This window comes from Callorhinus ursinus, unplaced genomic scaffold (assembly GCF_003265705.2).
Source record: "Callorhinus ursinus isolate GAN/ISIS: 27379988/994484 unplaced genomic scaffold, GSC_fseal_2.0 scaffold22, whole genome shotgun sequence".
NCBI lineage: Eukaryota > Metazoa > Chordata > Mammalia > Carnivora > Otariidae > Callorhinus > Callorhinus ursinus.
In genome coordinates, this window is record NW_027397084.1 from 26,510,912 (window position 1) to 26,529,461 (window position 18,550).

The 18,550-nt window shown below is 40.6% G+C and overlaps 1 protein-coding gene and 1 non-coding gene across 2 annotated transcripts in view; one reads left to right on the forward strand and one right to left on the reverse strand.

Moving 5' to 3' along the window:
- CGAS (cyclic GMP-AMP synthase) overlaps window positions 1–18,550 on the reverse strand; it is a 29,034-nt gene that overhangs the window by 3,416 nt on the left and 7,068 nt on the right. Inside the window, exons 4-5 of the mRNA XM_025890821.2 lie at window positions 10,612–10,831; window positions 5,123–5,365 (exon numbers count right to left, since the gene is read on the reverse strand). Coding sequence (XP_025746606.1) covers window positions 5,123–5,365; window positions 10,612–10,831 — 463 coding nt within the window. The remainder of the gene's footprint in view (window positions 1–5,122; window positions 5,366–10,611; window positions 10,832–18,550) is intronic.
- LOC112838090 (small nucleolar RNA U13) lies at window positions 10,421–10,524 on the forward strand. The gene has a single exon (XR_003211888.1). It is a non-coding gene; the product is annotated as a small nucleolar RNA U13 (small nucleolar RNA).

Consider the following 18,550-nt stretch of genomic DNA (forward strand, 5'->3'; position numbering starts at 1 on the left):
AGAGAGAGAGTGAGAAAGAGAGAGCATATGAGAGGGGGGAGGGTCAGAGGGAGAAGCAGACTCCCTGCTGAGCAGGGAGCCCGATGCGGGACTCGATCCAGGGACTCCAGGATCATGACTTGAGCCGAAGGCAGTCGCTTAACCAACTGAGCCACCCAGGCGCCCCCTCTATTAGGTTTTATAATAATAAAGTTTTCTTTCCTTTTCAGAACCAAGACACAGCAGTTGTGAATCTTCTGTGCAGAACAGTGGCTTAGTCTGTTAAGTGTCTGACTCACGATTTTACCTCAGGTCATGATCTCCTGGGCTGTGGGATTGAGCCCCACACAGGGCTCCACACTCAGTGGAGAGTCTGCTTGAGAGTCTCTCTCTCCCTCGGCCTCTCCCTGCACTCTCTCTCTAAAATAAATACATAAATCTTTAAAAAAATAAAATAAAACAAGTGATTTGAAGCAGACAATGGGCTGAGATAGGAAAAAATGGTGGGGAGCAGCAGGGAGCTATTAATATAGTTAGCCATAATAAGATGTAGTACCTTTTATATATTGTTAAGTTCAGTTTTTTAAACATTTTGTTTCAATAATAATTTAAATCAATTGATTCAAATTTTTTGTTCATTGTTTTTATACCATCCTTGCAAGTTTTGGTATTCATGTAAAATGAACAAGGAAATGTTTCCTTTTTTTCTATTCCTTGGGAGATTTTATATAATAGAATGATTTCTGACCCTTCTCCCCAAGTTTACCATGGCTAGCTCTTTGACATTCTGACTATTCTATTATCTAGTTGGTTTTATACCAGAAGTGTATGATTGGTTTATAATTTAAAAATCAATCAATATACTCTGTCTCATTAACAGAATACAGGAAAAACATATCATCTCAATCAAAGCAGGAAATGCAGCTAATAAAACTTAACATTCATTCATAATTTAAATAAAAAACATCTCTTAGTAATTTAAGTCTGGATGGAAACTTGATAACAAAAGGTAGATTTAAAAAAACATAGCAACATAGGGGCACCTGGGTGGCTCAGTCGTTAAGCAGCTGCCTTAGGCTCAGGTCATGATCCTGAGGTCCTGGGATCAAGTCCCGCATCGGGCTCCCTGCTCCACGGGAAGCCTGCTTCTCCCTCTCCCACTCCCCCTGCTTGTGTTCCCTCTCTCGCTGTGTATCTCTCTGTCAAATAAATAAATAAAATCTTTCAAAAAAAAATAAATAAAAATTTAAAAAGTAGCAACATAATATAAGGTAAAAAGTTGAGGTTTTTCCTTTGAAATTAGGAAGGCAGAGTGTTAGTTGTCCCCATTTCCATTCAACATGGCCTGGTTATGCTAACAAGCACAGTGAGGGAAGAAAAAACAGGGACATAGCATTGGAAAGGGAGAAACACAGCTATTATTACTGATAGATGATATAATTGGGTATACAGAAAATACAAAAGAAGGTGGGTGACAGGTAAGTGCAAGTTCAATATATGCTCAATCTACTTTTGGTTTAAAACTTTTCATAATAGGGGCGCCTGGGTGCTCAGTCGGTTAAGCGTCTGCCTTTGGCTCAGGTCACGATCCCAGGGTCCTGGGATCGAGCCCTGCATCGGGGTCCCTGCTCAGCGGGGAGCCTGCTTCTCCCTCCCCTCCCCGCTCATGCTCTCTCACTATCTCTGTTGCTATCTCTGTCTCTCTCTCAAATAAATAAATAAAATCTTTAAAAAAAATAAAAAAACTTTTCATAAGAAAAATTTACAAGTGCCTATGAGTAAATCTAACAAAATACATATATAACTTTTTAAAAGATTTATTTATTTATTTGAGAGAGAGAGTTGGGGGAGGAACAGTGGGAGAGAATCCTCAAGCAGACTCCCCACTGAGCACAGAGCCCGACACCAGGCTCAGTCTCAGGACCCATGAGATCATGACCTGAGCCGAAATCAAGAGTCAGACGCTTAACTGACTGAGGCACCCAGGAGTCCCCAAAATACATACAAAACCTCTATGGAAGATTCTAAAACTTCACTGAGAAGTTTTAGAGGAAATCTTAATAAATGGAGATGTGCACCTGTACATGGATTGGAAGACTCATTATTATAAATATATCAAGTCTCCCCAAATTTACCTATAGATTCAATATACTCTCAATCAAAATTCCAAAAAAACATTTCTATGGAACCTGACAACAGGATACAAAAATTTTTAGGAAAATACAAAGGCTCGAGAATATCTAAAACAGGGACACCTGGGTGGCTCAGTTGGTTAAGTGGCTGCCTTCGGCTCAGGTCATGATCCTAGGGTCCTGGGATCGAGCCCCGCATCAGGCTCCCTGCTCAGCAGGGAGTCTGCTTCTCCCTCTCCCTCTGCTCCCCTGATCTTGCTCTCTCTCTCTCTCTCAAATAAATAAAATCTTATTTTAAAAAAACCATAATGAAACAAACAAACCTAACTATTTTGAGTTGGGTAGCTTAACCACCTGGAGAAATTTTTTCAAGCAGATTTAAGCTTGATATTCTGTTATTTTTTTTTAGATTTTTTTTTTAAAGATTTTTTTAATTTATTTGACAGAGAGAGACAGCGAGAGAGGGAACACAAGCAGGGGGAGTGGGAGAGGGAGAAGCAGGCTTCCCGCTGAGCGGGGAGCCCGATGTGGGACTCGATCCCAGGACCCTGGGATCATGACCTGAGCTGAAGGCAGATGCTTAACGACTGAGCCACCCAGGTGCCCCTAAGCTTGATATTTTGACTGTCTTTTTATCTTCAGAACAAAAGAACTACAGATAAATCTTAAACTGTTTTTTTTTAATTATACTCTTGATAATGATGCTGGTATTATTTTGAAATAGGTAGAAATATTTTTTAAATTTTTAATTAATCAAATGATTTCTATTTTTAAAAATATAGCTTGTGAGACCAGAAAATTTATAGTAAAATTTTTGGAAAGAGAAAAACTAAAATAGGTGTTATACATGCCTGAAATGTAGTATAAGTACTTTCACTGCTAATATGCCCCTCTGTTCAGTCATTTGGATACAGAGATGGAGGGGGTCTTGCCTGAATACAGATAACCTAGAATGATAGGAGAACAGCCAAAGGTAACAGAGAGCAAATATAGGCTGAGCACCCATCACCAGCCTCCACTTTCATCTTAATGCAAGGACGTCAAGAACTACCCAATCACACTGGCCTCTGTAGGGCCACAGGGCCTCTGAAGGACTCTCTCATCCCAATCTGATTCATCTCCCAGTCTTGCCCAGGGCAGTCAGTGGTAGACTAACAAGCTGGTGGTATGGGTCCTCTTAAGATCTCTGCATCACATACAGTGAGGGTTTCTTGGGATAGCCATTCTAGAAATTATTCAGTGGTGGCAACCCCTTTGCAGAAAGCTATGTTCCTTTTCTAAAATTATGAATAATGATATTTATAATTCCCTCTTAACAGAAAAGGGCTTGCAGAAAACGGCCCCTATATATGTGCAATATAAAAAGTTATGATGCGTGTACAAAACACAAGCCATCAAACTAAGCATGATTGACTAATTCCAGGATTTGTTCAGCAATACTAATTTGTAACTTGGTTCCTACGTTTCATGGTGTCCTCCAATATCCCTGGAATTGAGCTGTAGTAGGTACCAAAAGTACTTAATTTATGAGAGAAAAATAAAATAATCAGCTAAACTGATTTTAGCTGTTGTGTCTGTAGACTAACTCAGAACCTGAATGTTACCCAAGAGCACCACTTGAAAACCTGTCCTTACCAGTCAGGCAGAGTACACAGGTGAGAAGACCAACTGCAGCTGAGGCTGCAAAGGTCCACTATCTGCATGGGGCACAGAGGAAGGGGAAGAAGGAAAGAAAGGAATATGGCTGGGAATGAGAATCTAGGCTCTGATGATAACATTAACTGCCTTGTACTAAACTAGGGATTTTACACACACTGTCTCATTTTTATCATCCCAGAAACTTTTTTTCTTTTTTTTTTTTTAATTTATTCGAGAGAGAAAGAAAGCAAGAGCGCGGGGGAGGGACAGAGGGAAAGGGAGAGAGAGACTCCTCAAGCAGACTCCCCACTGAGCTCGGAGCCGGATCCCAGGAACCTGAGATCATGACCTGAGCTGAAACCAGGAGTCAGCCACTTAACCAACTGAGCCACCCAGGCGTGCCCCCACCCCCAGAAACTTTCAAGTAGCTTTGATTAAACCAGTATAGAGATGAGCAAACAGGTTTAGAGAGGCTTGGTTAACTAGCCCAAGATCACACATCTAGTAGAAGAAGAAGCCTCAGGATTCAGATCCAGGGTAGTCTGACTCCAAGGCCAGTACTGCCCTTCTCTATTGAAAACAAACAAGCAAAAAATAACATTCAAATGTGGGTTAGAAGACATTTGAAATCTGAGTATTTGCTATTACTACTACAACTATGCCTTTTTCAATTCCATTCCTCCCCAAACTCCCATCTTATAGTCTATTTAGCCTCATGGCTCTTGGTAAGCCAATAGCACTAGTTACTGTTCTAGCATATAACATTAACAACCCTTGGGGCACCTGGGTGGCTCAGTTAGTTAAACCGCTGCCTTCAGCTCGGGTCATGATTCCAGAGTCCTGGGATTGAGCCCTGCATCGGGCTCCCTGCTTATGCAGGAAGTCTGCTTCTCCCTCTGCCTGCCGCTCCCCCTGCTTGTGCTCTCTCTCTCTCTCTTGCGATCTCTCTGTCTGTGTCAAATAAATAAATAAAATCTTTAAACAAACAAACAAACAAACAAAAAAACAACACTTGGGGTGCCTGGCTGGCTCAGTGGTTAGAGCCTGTGACTCTTGATCTTGTGGTAGTGAGTTCAAGCCCCACGTTGGGCATAGAGCTTTTTTTTTTTTAAGATTTTATTATTTATTTAAGAGAGAAAGAAAGAGCACAAAGAGGGGGAAGGGCAGAAGGACAAGCAGACTTTCCACTGAGCGGGGAGCCCAATGTGGGGCTTGATCCCAGGACCCTGGGATCATGACCCGAGCCAAAGGCAGACACTCAACCGACTGAGCCACCCAGGTGCCCCCATAGAGCTTACTTTAAAAAGAAAAAAGAAAAAAAAAGGGCAGACCATTCTTTTATATCTTTAAGTTAACCTTCACATTCAAGATACCTTGAAAACCATTTCCTTCCTTTGCATGCTTGGGTACCAGGTAAAATGGCTGTCGTCTCAAATCGGTTTTAACTTTTGTCCCAAGCCACTGACTGATGGGCAGTCCTTCCTGGGTGCTAGCAGGCCAGCTGCTTTTTGACTCCAAAGCCAGGATTATATCCACAGATATTTCTTTAGGTTTTCTAATAAGAAGTGTTACAGCAGGGCTCCCCCTCTTCTTCCTCTGCATAATGACATCTGTATCTGTTTAAACATATAAAAGGGGAAGACAGCATTTATCAATCCAATTGTCTGCAAAAAGAATATATCCATCATTGGAAATGCTAAGTGTAAGGTGAAATGAGTTCCAAAGCAGAAACTGATCCCAAAAGCAAAGTGTTTTTCCCCATTTAACCAATATTTATCAATACCTACCATAGGGAAGCATTGTCAAAATTCTGTCTGGTATAAACGATGAGGAGCCCCTGAAGACTTTGGGCTTTGGGAGTATTGATTAACTTTTCACCTAAATGTATGGAGGGAAGCCTGGAGAAAAGAGCAGATGAGTGGCAGGGAGGAGACAGGCAATCGAGAAGACCACAGCAACAGTCCAACACAGAGGGTGTGTGCGTGTGGCACCACAGAGGCAGGAGGCATGAAGACAGAGGGAGCAATCCATGTTCACTGCAGCATTACCTCACAACAGCCAAGACATGCAACAACCTAAGTGTCAATGGATGGATGAATGGATACAGAAACTATGGTAACTATACACAATGGAATATCATTCAGCCTTAACTCAGAATATCCTGCCATTTGTGACAACATGGATGAATCTGGAGGACATTATACTAAGTGAAATAAGCTAGATGCAGAAAGGCAAATACCGCATGACCTCACTTTCATGTGGAATCTAAAAAAGCAGAATACATAGGAGCAGAGGGTAGGATGGTAGTTACTGGGGGTGGGGAGGTGGGGGAAACGGGGGGATGTTAGTCAAAGGGCACAGAGTTACAGTTATGTAGGATGAGTAAGTATAGAGATCTAATGTATAGCATGATGACTGTCATTAATACTACTACACTGAACACTGGAAGTGAGCTCAGAGAGTAGATTTTTGGTACTCTTACCACACACACAAAAGGCAACTATGTGAGAAGGTATATTAATTTGCTTGATTGTGGTAATCACTTCACTACGTATACGTATATCAGAACAGCATGTTGTACACCTTGAATACAGCTGACCCTGGAACAAGATGGGTTTGAAATGTGCAGGTCCACTTAAATGCAGATTTTTCGGGTAATTATAGTACAGTCCTGTAAACATTTTCTCTTCCTTATGATTTTCTCTTTTTAAGTTTTTAAATTCCAGTTAGTTAACATACAGTGTAATATTAGTTTCAGGTGTACAATATAGTGATTCAACACTTCCATACAAGACCCTGTGCTCATCATGACAAGTGCATTTCTTAATCCCCATCACCCGTTTAATCCATCCCTCCCCCCACCTCTCTTCTGGTAACCATCAGTTTGTTCTCTGTAGCTAAGAGTCTGTTTCTTTTTGTCCCTTTGCTCCTTATTTTGTTCCTTAAATTCCACACGAGTGTGATCATATGATATTTGTCTTTCTCTGATGGACTTATTTCCCTTAGCATCATACTCTCTAGCTCAATCCATGTGATTGCAAATGGCAAGATTTCATTCTTTTTTATGGCTAAATAATATCCCATTGTATATATAAATAAATATATATACATTTATAATAATATACATTATATACATATATATATACACCACATCTTTATCCATTCATCAATCAATAGACACTTGGGCTGCTTCCATATCTTGGCTACTGTAAATAATACCTCTATAAACACAGGGGTGCAGGCATCTCTTTGAATTAGTGTTCTTGTATTCTTTGGGTAAATACCCAGTAGTGCGATTGCTGGATTATAGGGTAGTTCTATTTCTAACTTTTTGAGGAACCTCCATATTGTTTTCCAGAGTGGCTGTACCAGTTTGTATTCCCACCAACAGTGCACAAGGGTTCCTTTTACTCCACATCCTTGCTAACACTTGTTGTTTCTTGTGTTTTTGATTTCAGCCATTTTGACAGGTGTGAGGGGATCTATTACTGTAGTTTTGATTTGCATTTCTCTGATGTTGTCATGATAAACATCTTTTCATGTATCTCTTGGCCATCTGCATGTCTTCTTTGGAGAAATGTTGTTCATGTCTTCTGCCCATTTTTTAATTGGATTATTTGTCTTTTTTGGTGTTGAGTTTAGTAAGTTCTTTAGATCTTGAATACTAACCTTTATTGGATGTCATTTGCAAATCTCCCATTCAGTAGGTTGTCTTTTAGTTCTGTTGATTGTTTCCTTTGCTGTGCAGAAACTTTTTATTTTGATGTAGTCATTCCTTATGATTTTAACATTTTTTTCTCTAGTTTACTTTATTGTAAGAATATAGTATATAATACATAGAACATACAAAATATGTGTTAATCAACTGCTTATGTTATCCGTGGGGCTTCCAGTCAACAGGAGGCTCTAAGTGGTTAAGTTTTGTTAAGTTATACACAGATTTTCAACTATGTGGGGAGGTTGGTGCCCCTAACTATCCTGTGTTCAAGGAACAACTGTACAGTTTTTATTTTTTTTAAAAGACACAAGTAGCAGAAATGAGAACAATTAAAGAGGTTCAAATCAACAAAACTGGTAGATGGACTGAATCTGTAAGGTAAGAAAGAAGGTAAAAGTCTGGAATGCCATCCCAGGATTTTGACCTGGGAAATGGTTGATGTTGAGTTGATTCTTCAATATGGAATAATCAGAAGGAAGAAAGATTGGGATGAGATGCACTTCATTTTAGACATACTGAGCTCTAGGTGTGTGGAAGACACCCAAGTGAAGATGGCCATAGGATAGGTGGTTGTGGTGGTCAGAAATTCGGGAAAGGAGTATAGAGGAGAGATACTGGCTTTGGTATTGGGAAGTGTACAAGCAGTAGCTAAAACCACTCCCAGATAAGACTTCTGGAAGGGACCACAGTGAAAGAAAAGATAGTGGACAAAGGAGAAAATCCTAGAGAACACCCTCATTTTCTTATTACTAAATTGGCAAAACCCACTTCTTACCCATGATATCCTTCTACCCTCCAATTCCTAGTAAGAAGTGTCCATCTAGGGGCACCTGGGTGGCTCAGTCGTTAGGCGTCTGCCTTCGGCTCCAGTCATGATCCCGGGGTCCTGGGATCGAGCCCCCTATCAGGCTCCCTGCTCAGCAGGAAGCCTGCTTCTCCCTCTCTCACTCCCCCTGCTTGTGTTCCCTCTCTCGCTGTGTCTCTCTGTCAAATAAATAAAATCTTTAGGAAAAAAAAAGAAGTGTCCATCTACCTTTCAAAGGCCACCCCTGCACATAGTGTCTGGATTCCTTCCTTCTCACCTTCTTAAGCAGCTTTTGTTTTTGTTTTTAAGATTTTATTTATTTATTTGAGAGAGAGAGAATGAGAGAGAGAGAGAGAGCACTTGAGAGGGGGGAGGGTCAGAGGGAGAAGCAGACTCTCTGCCAAGCAGGGAGCCCAATGCGGGACTCGATCCAGGGACTCCAGGATCATGACCTGAGCCGAAGGCAGTCGCTTAACCAACTGAGCCACCCAGGCGAAGCAGCTTGTTTTTTGAATTGTTCCCTCTCTCATCATCAGTGGCTGCCCCCTCCCTACTGGATCACTCCTATCTGTATACAAAGGGTTCCAGTATTTCTCATTCTAAAATATACCTTTCTCTTGACCCCACCCTGCCTCTTCCCCACACTGACCCATCTTTCTGTGTCCTTTACAGCTGAGACTTTGTAAAGATATGCCTACACATGCTGTCTTTACTGCTTCCCTGCCCTTTGTCTCTTGAGTGCTCAGGACCCCACTGGAACTGCTAAGTCAAAGTTACCAAAAAACCCCACAAAACTGTAGACCAAATCCAATAGTTTCTGGACATCAGTAGCACTCTATACACTGACTGCTCATTCTGAAAAACACTTAGTCTCCTTATGCTCCTTCTCTTCTTCCCAACCCCTAATGGGATCTTCTTACCACTCTACTTAACACTGCAGCTCCCCCTCCCCCATCCTATCCCCAACACTCTTGATCCCTCTCACTTTGCTATACTTTTTCATCATAAAACTTACTACTTTCTAGTATATAATTATGGTTTCCATTTGTTATTAATTGTATGTCTGCCCTTATATAACTATAAGGTGCAGAAGGGTGAAGGTCTTCATCTATTTATTCATTACTGTATCCCAAACACCTAGAACATCTGGCACATTAGATGATCCATCGATACTGATTCATGAATAAATGAATCAACTCTCTCTGCCAACGTGGTCTCATTCATTGTCAATGCCATTTATATGTTTACTTGGAGCCCAAACATATCCTCTGAACTTCAAACCCATATCCAATAACATACTTGACATACTCACTTCAGTGTATCACAGGAATCTCTAACTTAAAATATCCAAAGCCAAACTCCTCTAATTCATACCTCAAAATACATTCCTCTTCAGTCTTTCCCATCTTAGAAAATGGTACAATCAATCCACAGAGGTGCTCAGTCAGAAGACTGGAGGCCTTCTTTAATTCAATCATTTCTCTCAACCCCTACAGTTAATCCACAAGTAAGCACTGCTCTAAGCTTGGATATGTCTGCTTCTCTCCATCCCCACCTCCATGTAAGCCATCACTATCTTTCACCTGAATTACTTCAATATTTTCCTTTTTCTTTCTTTTTCCTTATTTGTCTTTTTAGAATATATTCTCCAGAGAAGCCAGAGTGAACTTCTAAAAATACAAAGCCAATCATTATTCCTTAATTAAAACCTGAATGAACATGAAATCAATCTGAATTCATTTCCAGGATCTACAAGTCCTTGCACAGTCTGGCCCCTGGCCACCTCTTCAACTTCATTTCATGTCACTCTTCCCCTTGTCCACATAGGCCTCTTTTTGTTCCTTGAGCTTGCCAAGCTCTTTTCTGCCTTGGGGTCTTACTCCACCCCAATTGCTACTACTTCTCCCAGTTCATTCCCTTCAGAGCACGCAGTGCAATTTGTGTTTACAAGCTTCAAGAGGCGATCCAGTGATTTTATGCAACCACATGTACCCAGTGGCATAAGGCAGCTGTCCAGTGAATATTCAATGGAGACCAAAATAGAACTAATCAACATTTAGGAAGAATGCCAAGAAATTCCAGTAAACTAAAATCAAGGGTGAAGAGTTGTTTCCAGGACGTAGTGATGTCAAGAAAGATCAGAAGAGGATCCTTTTGTAGTTTATAAGGGTGATGATTGGGTATTCATGCTGTTGTGTGACAATATGCCTCCCTCAAACCTGTTATGACCTCGGCACTTTACCTGTCTGATGTGGAAAGAAAAAAATCAGGAGAGGAGTGTACATCGGCAATTAATAGGTATGATTAGAACTTTAAGAATCAAAAGTCAAAAATCTTACCTTGAATGTTTTTAATTTCTTCCTTAATGATCTTCCTAAACTTGAACAGCATCTTAGAAGCTGATAATATTTCATCTTCTAAAAACTGACTCAGAGGATTTCCTTTGGGATTTCTTTTGAACTTCACAAAGTAAAAAGCACCACTGTTGCAATATTCTTCTAGCTGAATTCTGGGGACCTCCAGTTTGAACATTATATCAAATTCATTAGGAGCAGAAATCTAAGAAATAGTAAAAATAGCACTGAAATGTTGGTTTGTGAATATTTTCCAAGCAACTGAAATTTTTTTCTTGAAATGTCCACCACATTAACACCCTACTTTGAAAAGCAAGATTCCTGGGGCGCCTGGGTGGCTCAGTCGTTAAGTGTCCGCCTTCGGCTCAGGTCATGATCCCAGGGTCCTGGGACTGAGGCCCGCACTGGGCTCCTTGCTCCGCAGGAAGCCTGCTTCCCCCTCTCGCACACCCCCTCTTCCACTGCCCCTCTCCCACTCCCCCCTCCCACTCCACTGTCTCCCACTCCCCCGTCTCCTACTCCCCCTGCTTGTGTTCCCTCTCTTGCTGTGTCTCTCTGTCAAATAAATAAAATCTTAAAAAAGAAAAGCAAGATTCCTAAGATTTATATCCTCTGGAAGTGGGATTAGTGGAACTAGGAGAGTATTATTGTTTTGGTTTGTAGATTCCACACTCTTTTTTTTAACCAAGAGTATGCATTATTTTTATAATTTAGAACAATTTTAAATGATATGCAAGCTTTTAAAATCCACACCAGCTTTTTTCTGAATTTAAAAGTTAATAAAATAAGGGCGCCTGGGTGGCTCAGTCATTAAGCGTCTGCCTTCAGCTCAGGTCATGGTCCCAGGGTCCTGGGATCGAGCCCCGCATCGGGCTCCCTGCTCCGCGGGGAGTCTGCTTCTCCCTCTCCCACTCCCTCTGCTTGTGTTCCCTCTCTGTGTTTCTCTGTCAAATAAATGGATAAAATCTTTAAAAAAAAAAAAAAACAAAAACTTAATAAAATTAAAAACCAATAAGGTGCTATCTTTTATGTCACAAGATACTGCAGCCACCCTCCTGTCACAATGGTCTAAAAAAATATGTGTAGTCATGTGCTGGCTAGTTGAGCAAAGACCATCTTGTTAGAGCTGCTGGTCACCCAAGTAACTGTGAGTGCCAAGTCATGCACTACATTAGTGTCTGAACCACAGCATTTTAGGAGCTTCAAAGAATCATGTTCATCCCCACAATAGTAATATATGAATCAGCAATCAAAAATGATTATTTTTCTTATATTAAAAATAGCACAGGGCGCCTGGGTGGCTCAGTTGGTTAAGCAACTGCCTTCAGCTCAGGTCATGATACCAGGATCCTGGGATCGAGTCCCACATTGGGCTCCCCCTGCTCTCTGGGGAGCCTGCTTCTCCCTCTGCCTGCCACTTTCCCTGCTTGTGCTCTCTTTCTCTCTCTGTCAAATAAATAAAATCTTTAAAAATAAATAAATATTAAAAATAGCACAAATCTTTCATTAGTCAGGAGCATGCTTCAAGTACAGCTATTGGACTGTACTGTTCAACAGGGTACCTAGTAGCTATATATATCTACTGACCATATGAAATGTGGCTAGTCCAAATTGAGATATACTGTGCTGTATATTGAATTGTGTCCTCCCAAAATTCATATATTGAAGCCCTAACCCCAAAAGTGACTGTACTTGGAGACAGGGCTTTTAGACCGTTAAATGAGATCATGAGGGCAGGGTACTAATTTGATAGGACTGGTGGGAGGAGAAGGAGGTGGAGGAAGAGGAAGAGAAGGAGAAGAAGGGAGATCCCTTTCTCTCTGCCCACATGCACTGAGGAATAAAGTGAGGATACAAGGAGAAGGTGGCTGTCTACAAGCAAGAGAGTCCTCACCCAAACCTAACCATGCTGGCACTATGATCTTGGACTTTCAGCCTCCAGAACTCTGAGAAAATACATGTGTGTTGTTTAAGCCACCCAGCTTATAGTGTTTTTGTTATGGCAGCCTGAGCTGACTAGGGTATACTATGAGAATCGAACACTTGGGAGTGATGTCAGTGGGAATGAAGTAAGAGCCTCTAAAAATTCACTCTTCCACATAAGCAATAAGAACATGGGCCAGATTAGTCAATTCAACTTTTTCAGATCTGTATATTAACCAAGAGCTTGCAACAATCCAAGGAGGATTTATTCCAGAAAAATGGCTGAATCCCAGTAGGAACTGTGAGCTTTGTGGGCACTGCCCTATTCTCACCCCCAGAGCACAGAAGGTTCTCATTCCCATTCCCTCTCAGAAACCCTCCACCCAGAGTAGCTACTATTCTGACTTCTTACACCACAGATTAGGCTCACCTGTTTGGAAACACCATATAAACTGAATCATATAAAATGTATTCTATTACATCTGACTTCTTTTGTTTAATATTACGTTTGTGTGATTCATCCATATTGTTATGTGTATTGGTAGTTTGTTCTTTTTCATCTTATGCAGTATTCTACTGGATTAATGGAATATATCAGAATACATTTACTTATTTTGTTATTAAGTATTTGGGTTAACAGTCAAAACTGTTCTGAGCACTCTTAGATATGCCTTTTGGTGGACTTGAGCACTCATTTCTATTGTGTATATACCTAGGAGTAGAACTGCTGGACCACAAAATAAGCATATCTTTAACTTTAGAAGAAACTGTCAATTTTCTAAAGAAGTTATACCAACCTATCCTCTCTTCATCAAGTAAGGGTGTTTCAGTTGCTCCACATCTTTTCCTAAGATGGAATTGTCAAGCCTTTTAAAATTTTAGCCATTCTAGGGGCGCCTGGGTGGCTCAGTTGGTTAAGCGACTGCCTTCGGCTCAGGTCATGATTCTGGAGTCCCGGGATCGAGTCCCACATCGGGCTTCCTGCTCAGCGGGGAGTCTGCTTCTCCCTCTGACCCTCTTCCCTCTCGTGCTTTCTATCTCTCATTCTCTGTCTCTCTCTCTCAAATAAATAAATAAAATCTTAAAAAAAAATAAAATAAAATTTTAGCCATTCTAGTGGATAGATGTGTGGTAGAATCTCATCATGATTTTAACTTACATTTTGCTGATGATTAATGATGTTGAACACGTTTATTGTTATTTGGATTATATACTAAAGCATCTATTCTTTTGCCCAATTTTAAATTGGTTTGTCTTTTTCTTATTGATTTGTACTAGTCCTTTGTCAGATATACATATTGAGAGTAACTTCTTCCAGGCTGTGGATTGCATTTTCATTCTCTCAATGGTGAGAAGTTCAATTCTAATGAAGTCCAATTTATCTATTTTTATGGTTAGCAATCTTAGTGTCCTATTTAAGAAATATTTGTACATCCCATTGTTATGAAGATACTCTGCTTTCTTCTAGGAGCTTTGTTGTTTTACCCTTCATCTTTAGGTCTATTTTATATCTTGAATTAATTTTTGTGTATGATGTGTGGTAGGTGGGTGTCACAGATATCCAACTGACCCAGTATCGATATTGAAAAAAACAAACCTTTCTCCCACCGAATTACACTATGCATATATTTTGTACTGAATTGAATTATATATGCAGGTCTGTCTCTGGACTTCCTACACAATTGGCTTATTTGTCTATCATTGCACCAATAATAACTGCTTAATTAGGGTAGCTTTATAGTAAGTCTTGCTCTTTGATAGGGTAAGTCCTCCAACATTTTCTCCTTTAGAACTACCTTTTATTCTAGGTTCTTTGCATTTCATTTTTCTTTTTTTTTTTTTAAGATTTTATTTATTTATTTGACAGAGAGAGAGACAGCGAGAGAGGGAACACAAGCAGGGGGAGTGGGAAAGGGAGAAGCATGCATGGGACTCGATCCCAGGACCCTGAGATCATGACCTGAGCCGAAGGAAGTCGCTTAACCAACTGAGCCACCCAGGTGCCCCTTTCATTTCATTTTCATCTCATCTCGTTTCATTTCAATTTTTTTTTTTTTAGATTTTATTTATTTATTTGACAGAGAGTGAGAGAGACAGCGAGAGAGGGAACACAAGCAGGGGGAGTGGGAGAAGAAGAAGCAGGCTTCCCGCTGAGCAGGGAGCCCGATGCAGGGCTCCATCCCAGGACCCTGGGATCATGACCTGAGCCGAAGGCAGACGTGTAACCAACTGAGCCACCCAGGCGCCCCTTCTTTTCATTTTTTTAAGTAGTCTTCATGCCCAGCATGGAGCCCAACATGGGACTTGAACTCAAGACCCTGAGATCAAGACCTGAGCTGAGATCAAGAGTCAGATGCTTAACCAACTGAGCCACTGAGGCAACCCCCCTTTGCATTTTCATGTAAATCTTACAATTAACTTGTCAATTTAAACAAAAAATTGATGGGATTTTGACTGAATTGCACTGAATCTATGTAGATCAATTTGAGGAAAACCGAACATGATATAGATTTCCATTTATTTAGTCCATTTTCAAATTTACTCAGCAATGTTTTGAAATTTTTATCATCTTTAGCAAGATTTATTCCTAAATATTTGATGTTCTTGATGCTATTGTAAATGGCATTTTTACATTTCATTTACACTTTTTTGTTTTTAATAAAACAAAAAACTTTAGTTTTTGTTTACTGACTTTGTATCCAGCAATCCTGCTAAATTCACTGATAACAGTTGAACAACAGATTTGAATTGAGTGGGTCCACTTACACATGGTTGTTTTTTTTAAACAGTACAGTATTATAAATGTATTGTGTCTTCCTTATGATTGTCTTAATAACATTTTCTTTTCTCTTCTTACTTTATTGTAAAATACAGTATGTAGTACATATAAGAGACAAAGTAAGGGGCACCTGGGTGGCTCAGTTGGTTAAGCGACTGCCTTCGGCTCAGGTCATGATCCTGGAGTCCCGGGATCGAGTCCCGCATCGGGCTCCCTGCTTGGCAGGGAGTCTGCTTCTCCCTCTGACCCTCCCCCCTCTCATGCGCTCTCTCTCATTCTCTCTCAAATAAATAAATAAAATCTTTAAAAAAAAAAAGAGACAAAGTATGTGTTACTGTTACTGTTCATCAAAAAGTCAGTCAGCACTAAGCTCTTAGTAGTTAAGGTTTTGAGGAGTCAAAAGTTATATGCAGGGGCGCCTGGATGGCTCAGTCCGTGAAGCCTTTGGCTGGGGTCATGATCTCAGGGTCCTGGAATCGAGCCCCACATAGGGCACCCTGCTCAGCAGGGAGCCTGCTTCTCCCTCTCCCTCTGTCTACTGCTCCCCCTGCTTGTGCTCTCTTTCTCTGACAAATAAATAAATAAAATCTTTTAAAAATTAAAAAAAAGTTATATGCAGATTTTTGACTGCATGGATGGGGAAGGGTTGGTGCCCCTCGTCCCTGTGTTGTTCAAAGGCCAACTGCATTTCTAATAGTTAATACAAAAATTCAGTCAAGTCATCTGCATAAATAGGTATTATTATTCCTTTTCTGATCTTACGCATTTTGCTTCTTTTTCCTGCCTTGTTACACGGGCTCTGTGTGTTCCTTTACCTCCTCTTTTTTTGTTCAACATTATGATCGTAGGATTCATTCACACTGTTGCATGTGGCTGTAGTTTATTTCTTTTCTTTACTGGTTAATGTACTACTGGCTAAAACCACTACAATTACTTGATTTCTATATAACCTTCCACTTAGCCCAAACTATATGATTGGTAAACTGCGAAGAGACAAAGAGAACATTATGGCATGGCAATTACACAGAGAATTTCTCTAAGAAATCTTCCAAATTTTCACCTAGAACTTGACAATATTACAATAAAATACATGAATAAAAATGTGTCAATGTGAAACTAAGTAAATAAATTATTGAGAGGTGTGTCTATCCTTTTTATCAGTTACAAAGAGTTTGGAATCTAATTTTGAAATCCAAGTGTATACATAACAGAAGAAAATACACCAAAATGATAACAGTGAATAAAATAAACAGGAATAATATTGCTCATCTATATGCTTTTCCTAACTTTCCAGGGACATCAACATGGAAAAGGAGCGAATATGGGAAAGGCTGAGAAAAGTGGTGGGGGGTGGGTAGCTGTGGGAGCCTGCTAGAAGATTAACTGCTGGAGCCAGGCAGTGAATCAACTCTACAATAAAAATGTATCAGTTTTAAAAATCAATATGTTTTAAGTAAAACAAATTTCATTCAATTTTTTCCATCAGTGTATGATTTTAAAAAAGAGGGGCACCTGGCTGGCTCAGTCAGAAGAGCGCATGACTCTGCATCTCAGGGTTGTAATTCAAACCCCACTTTGGGTGTGGAGACTACTTATGTAAGTTAAACTTTTTTTTTTAAAGATTTTATTTATTTATTTGACAGAGAGAGACACAGCAGAACACAAGCAGGGGGATTGGGAGAGGGAGGAGCAGGCTCCCCGCTGAGCAGGGAGCCCGATGCGATGCGGGGCTCGATCCCAGGACCCTGAGATCATGACCTGAGCTGAAGGCAGACGTTTAACGACTGAGCCACCCAGGCGCCCCAGTTAAACTTTTTTAAAAATAAAAAATAAAAATAAAAAGACAACTGGTTCTGGGGCACCTGGCCTGGCTCAGTCAGTAGAGTATGCCCCCACTCTTTATCTCAGGGTCCTGAGTTCAAGCCCCACTTTGGATGTGGAGCTTACTTAAAAAAAAAAAAAGACTGGTTCTGACTGGAAACTTCTTTAAACATGTTATTGTTCCTTCCAAATGACTGCACTGAATGATATTTAGGTAATAAGAATCATACTTAAGCCAGACAATCTAAAGAAAATTTTGCTCACTTGGCTTTCAAAATACTTTAGATGGAATTATATAGTCTTCAGTGCTAAAAGAGTTTAAGATTCAAAGACTGATACATACACTGTCTTTTTGGCAATAAACAAATATTACTGAGTCCACACCAATAAAATGGGGGGATGTTTAGGCTACAATTTATGTAAAACATTCTGTGACAATGGAGTTTACAATCCAGGTGGCAAGCCAAAAGAAAAATATATGAAAGGTTTAATTTCCACCGAAAGCTACCAGGTTAAATGCTTATCGCGGGAATGAAATCTGAATCTGCTACCCTGAGAAAGCAGAGGTCTTGAGAGAAATCACTCATACTTTTTTCTTGAGCACATTCATTCATTCATTCATTTGAATACTTGCTATGTGTTAAGGCTTAGAAATACAAAGATGCATAATATTTGGCCTGCTATCTTAAGAGTTTATAATTCTAAAAACCTAAATCTAGAGTTTAACAATCATTTACTTCTGAAGGAGAACAGTTAATTGAATAAAGCCAGTATGTAACTATAAAATAAATTACGATCACCTAAAGGCTATCAGCCTCTATTTCTGTTCATGCTACACCCAAGATTTTATAGATCTACTGAAGGTGCACAGCCCAGCCCTGAAAAAACTGACAGATTAGGTGAAAACACAACTAAGGAAATCTGCCACTGGGGGCGCCCGGGGAGCTCAGATGGTTAAGCGTCTGTCTTCAGCTCAGATCATGTTCTCAGGGCCCTGGGATTCCGTGGGCTCCCTGCTCAGCGGGAAGTCGGCTTCCCCCTCTCCCCCCCCGCCTCTTCCCACCGCACCCCACCCCCGGTTGTGCGCGCGCGCTCGATCTCTCTCTCGCATGAATAAATAAAATCTTTTTTTTTTTTTAAGATTTTATTTATTTGACAGAGAGAGACACAGTGAGAGAGGGAACACAAGCAGGGGGAGTGAGAGAGGGAGAAGCAGACTGCCCGCTGAGCAGGGAGCCCGATGCGGGGCTCGATCCCAAGACGCTGGAATCTTGACCTGAGCCGAAGGCACACGCTTAACGACTGAGCCACCCAGGCGCCCCGAATAAATAAAATCTTAACAACAACAACAACAAAGGCCACCACTGGTCAGGAAAGAATCTCCAGTCAGGAACCTGCTCC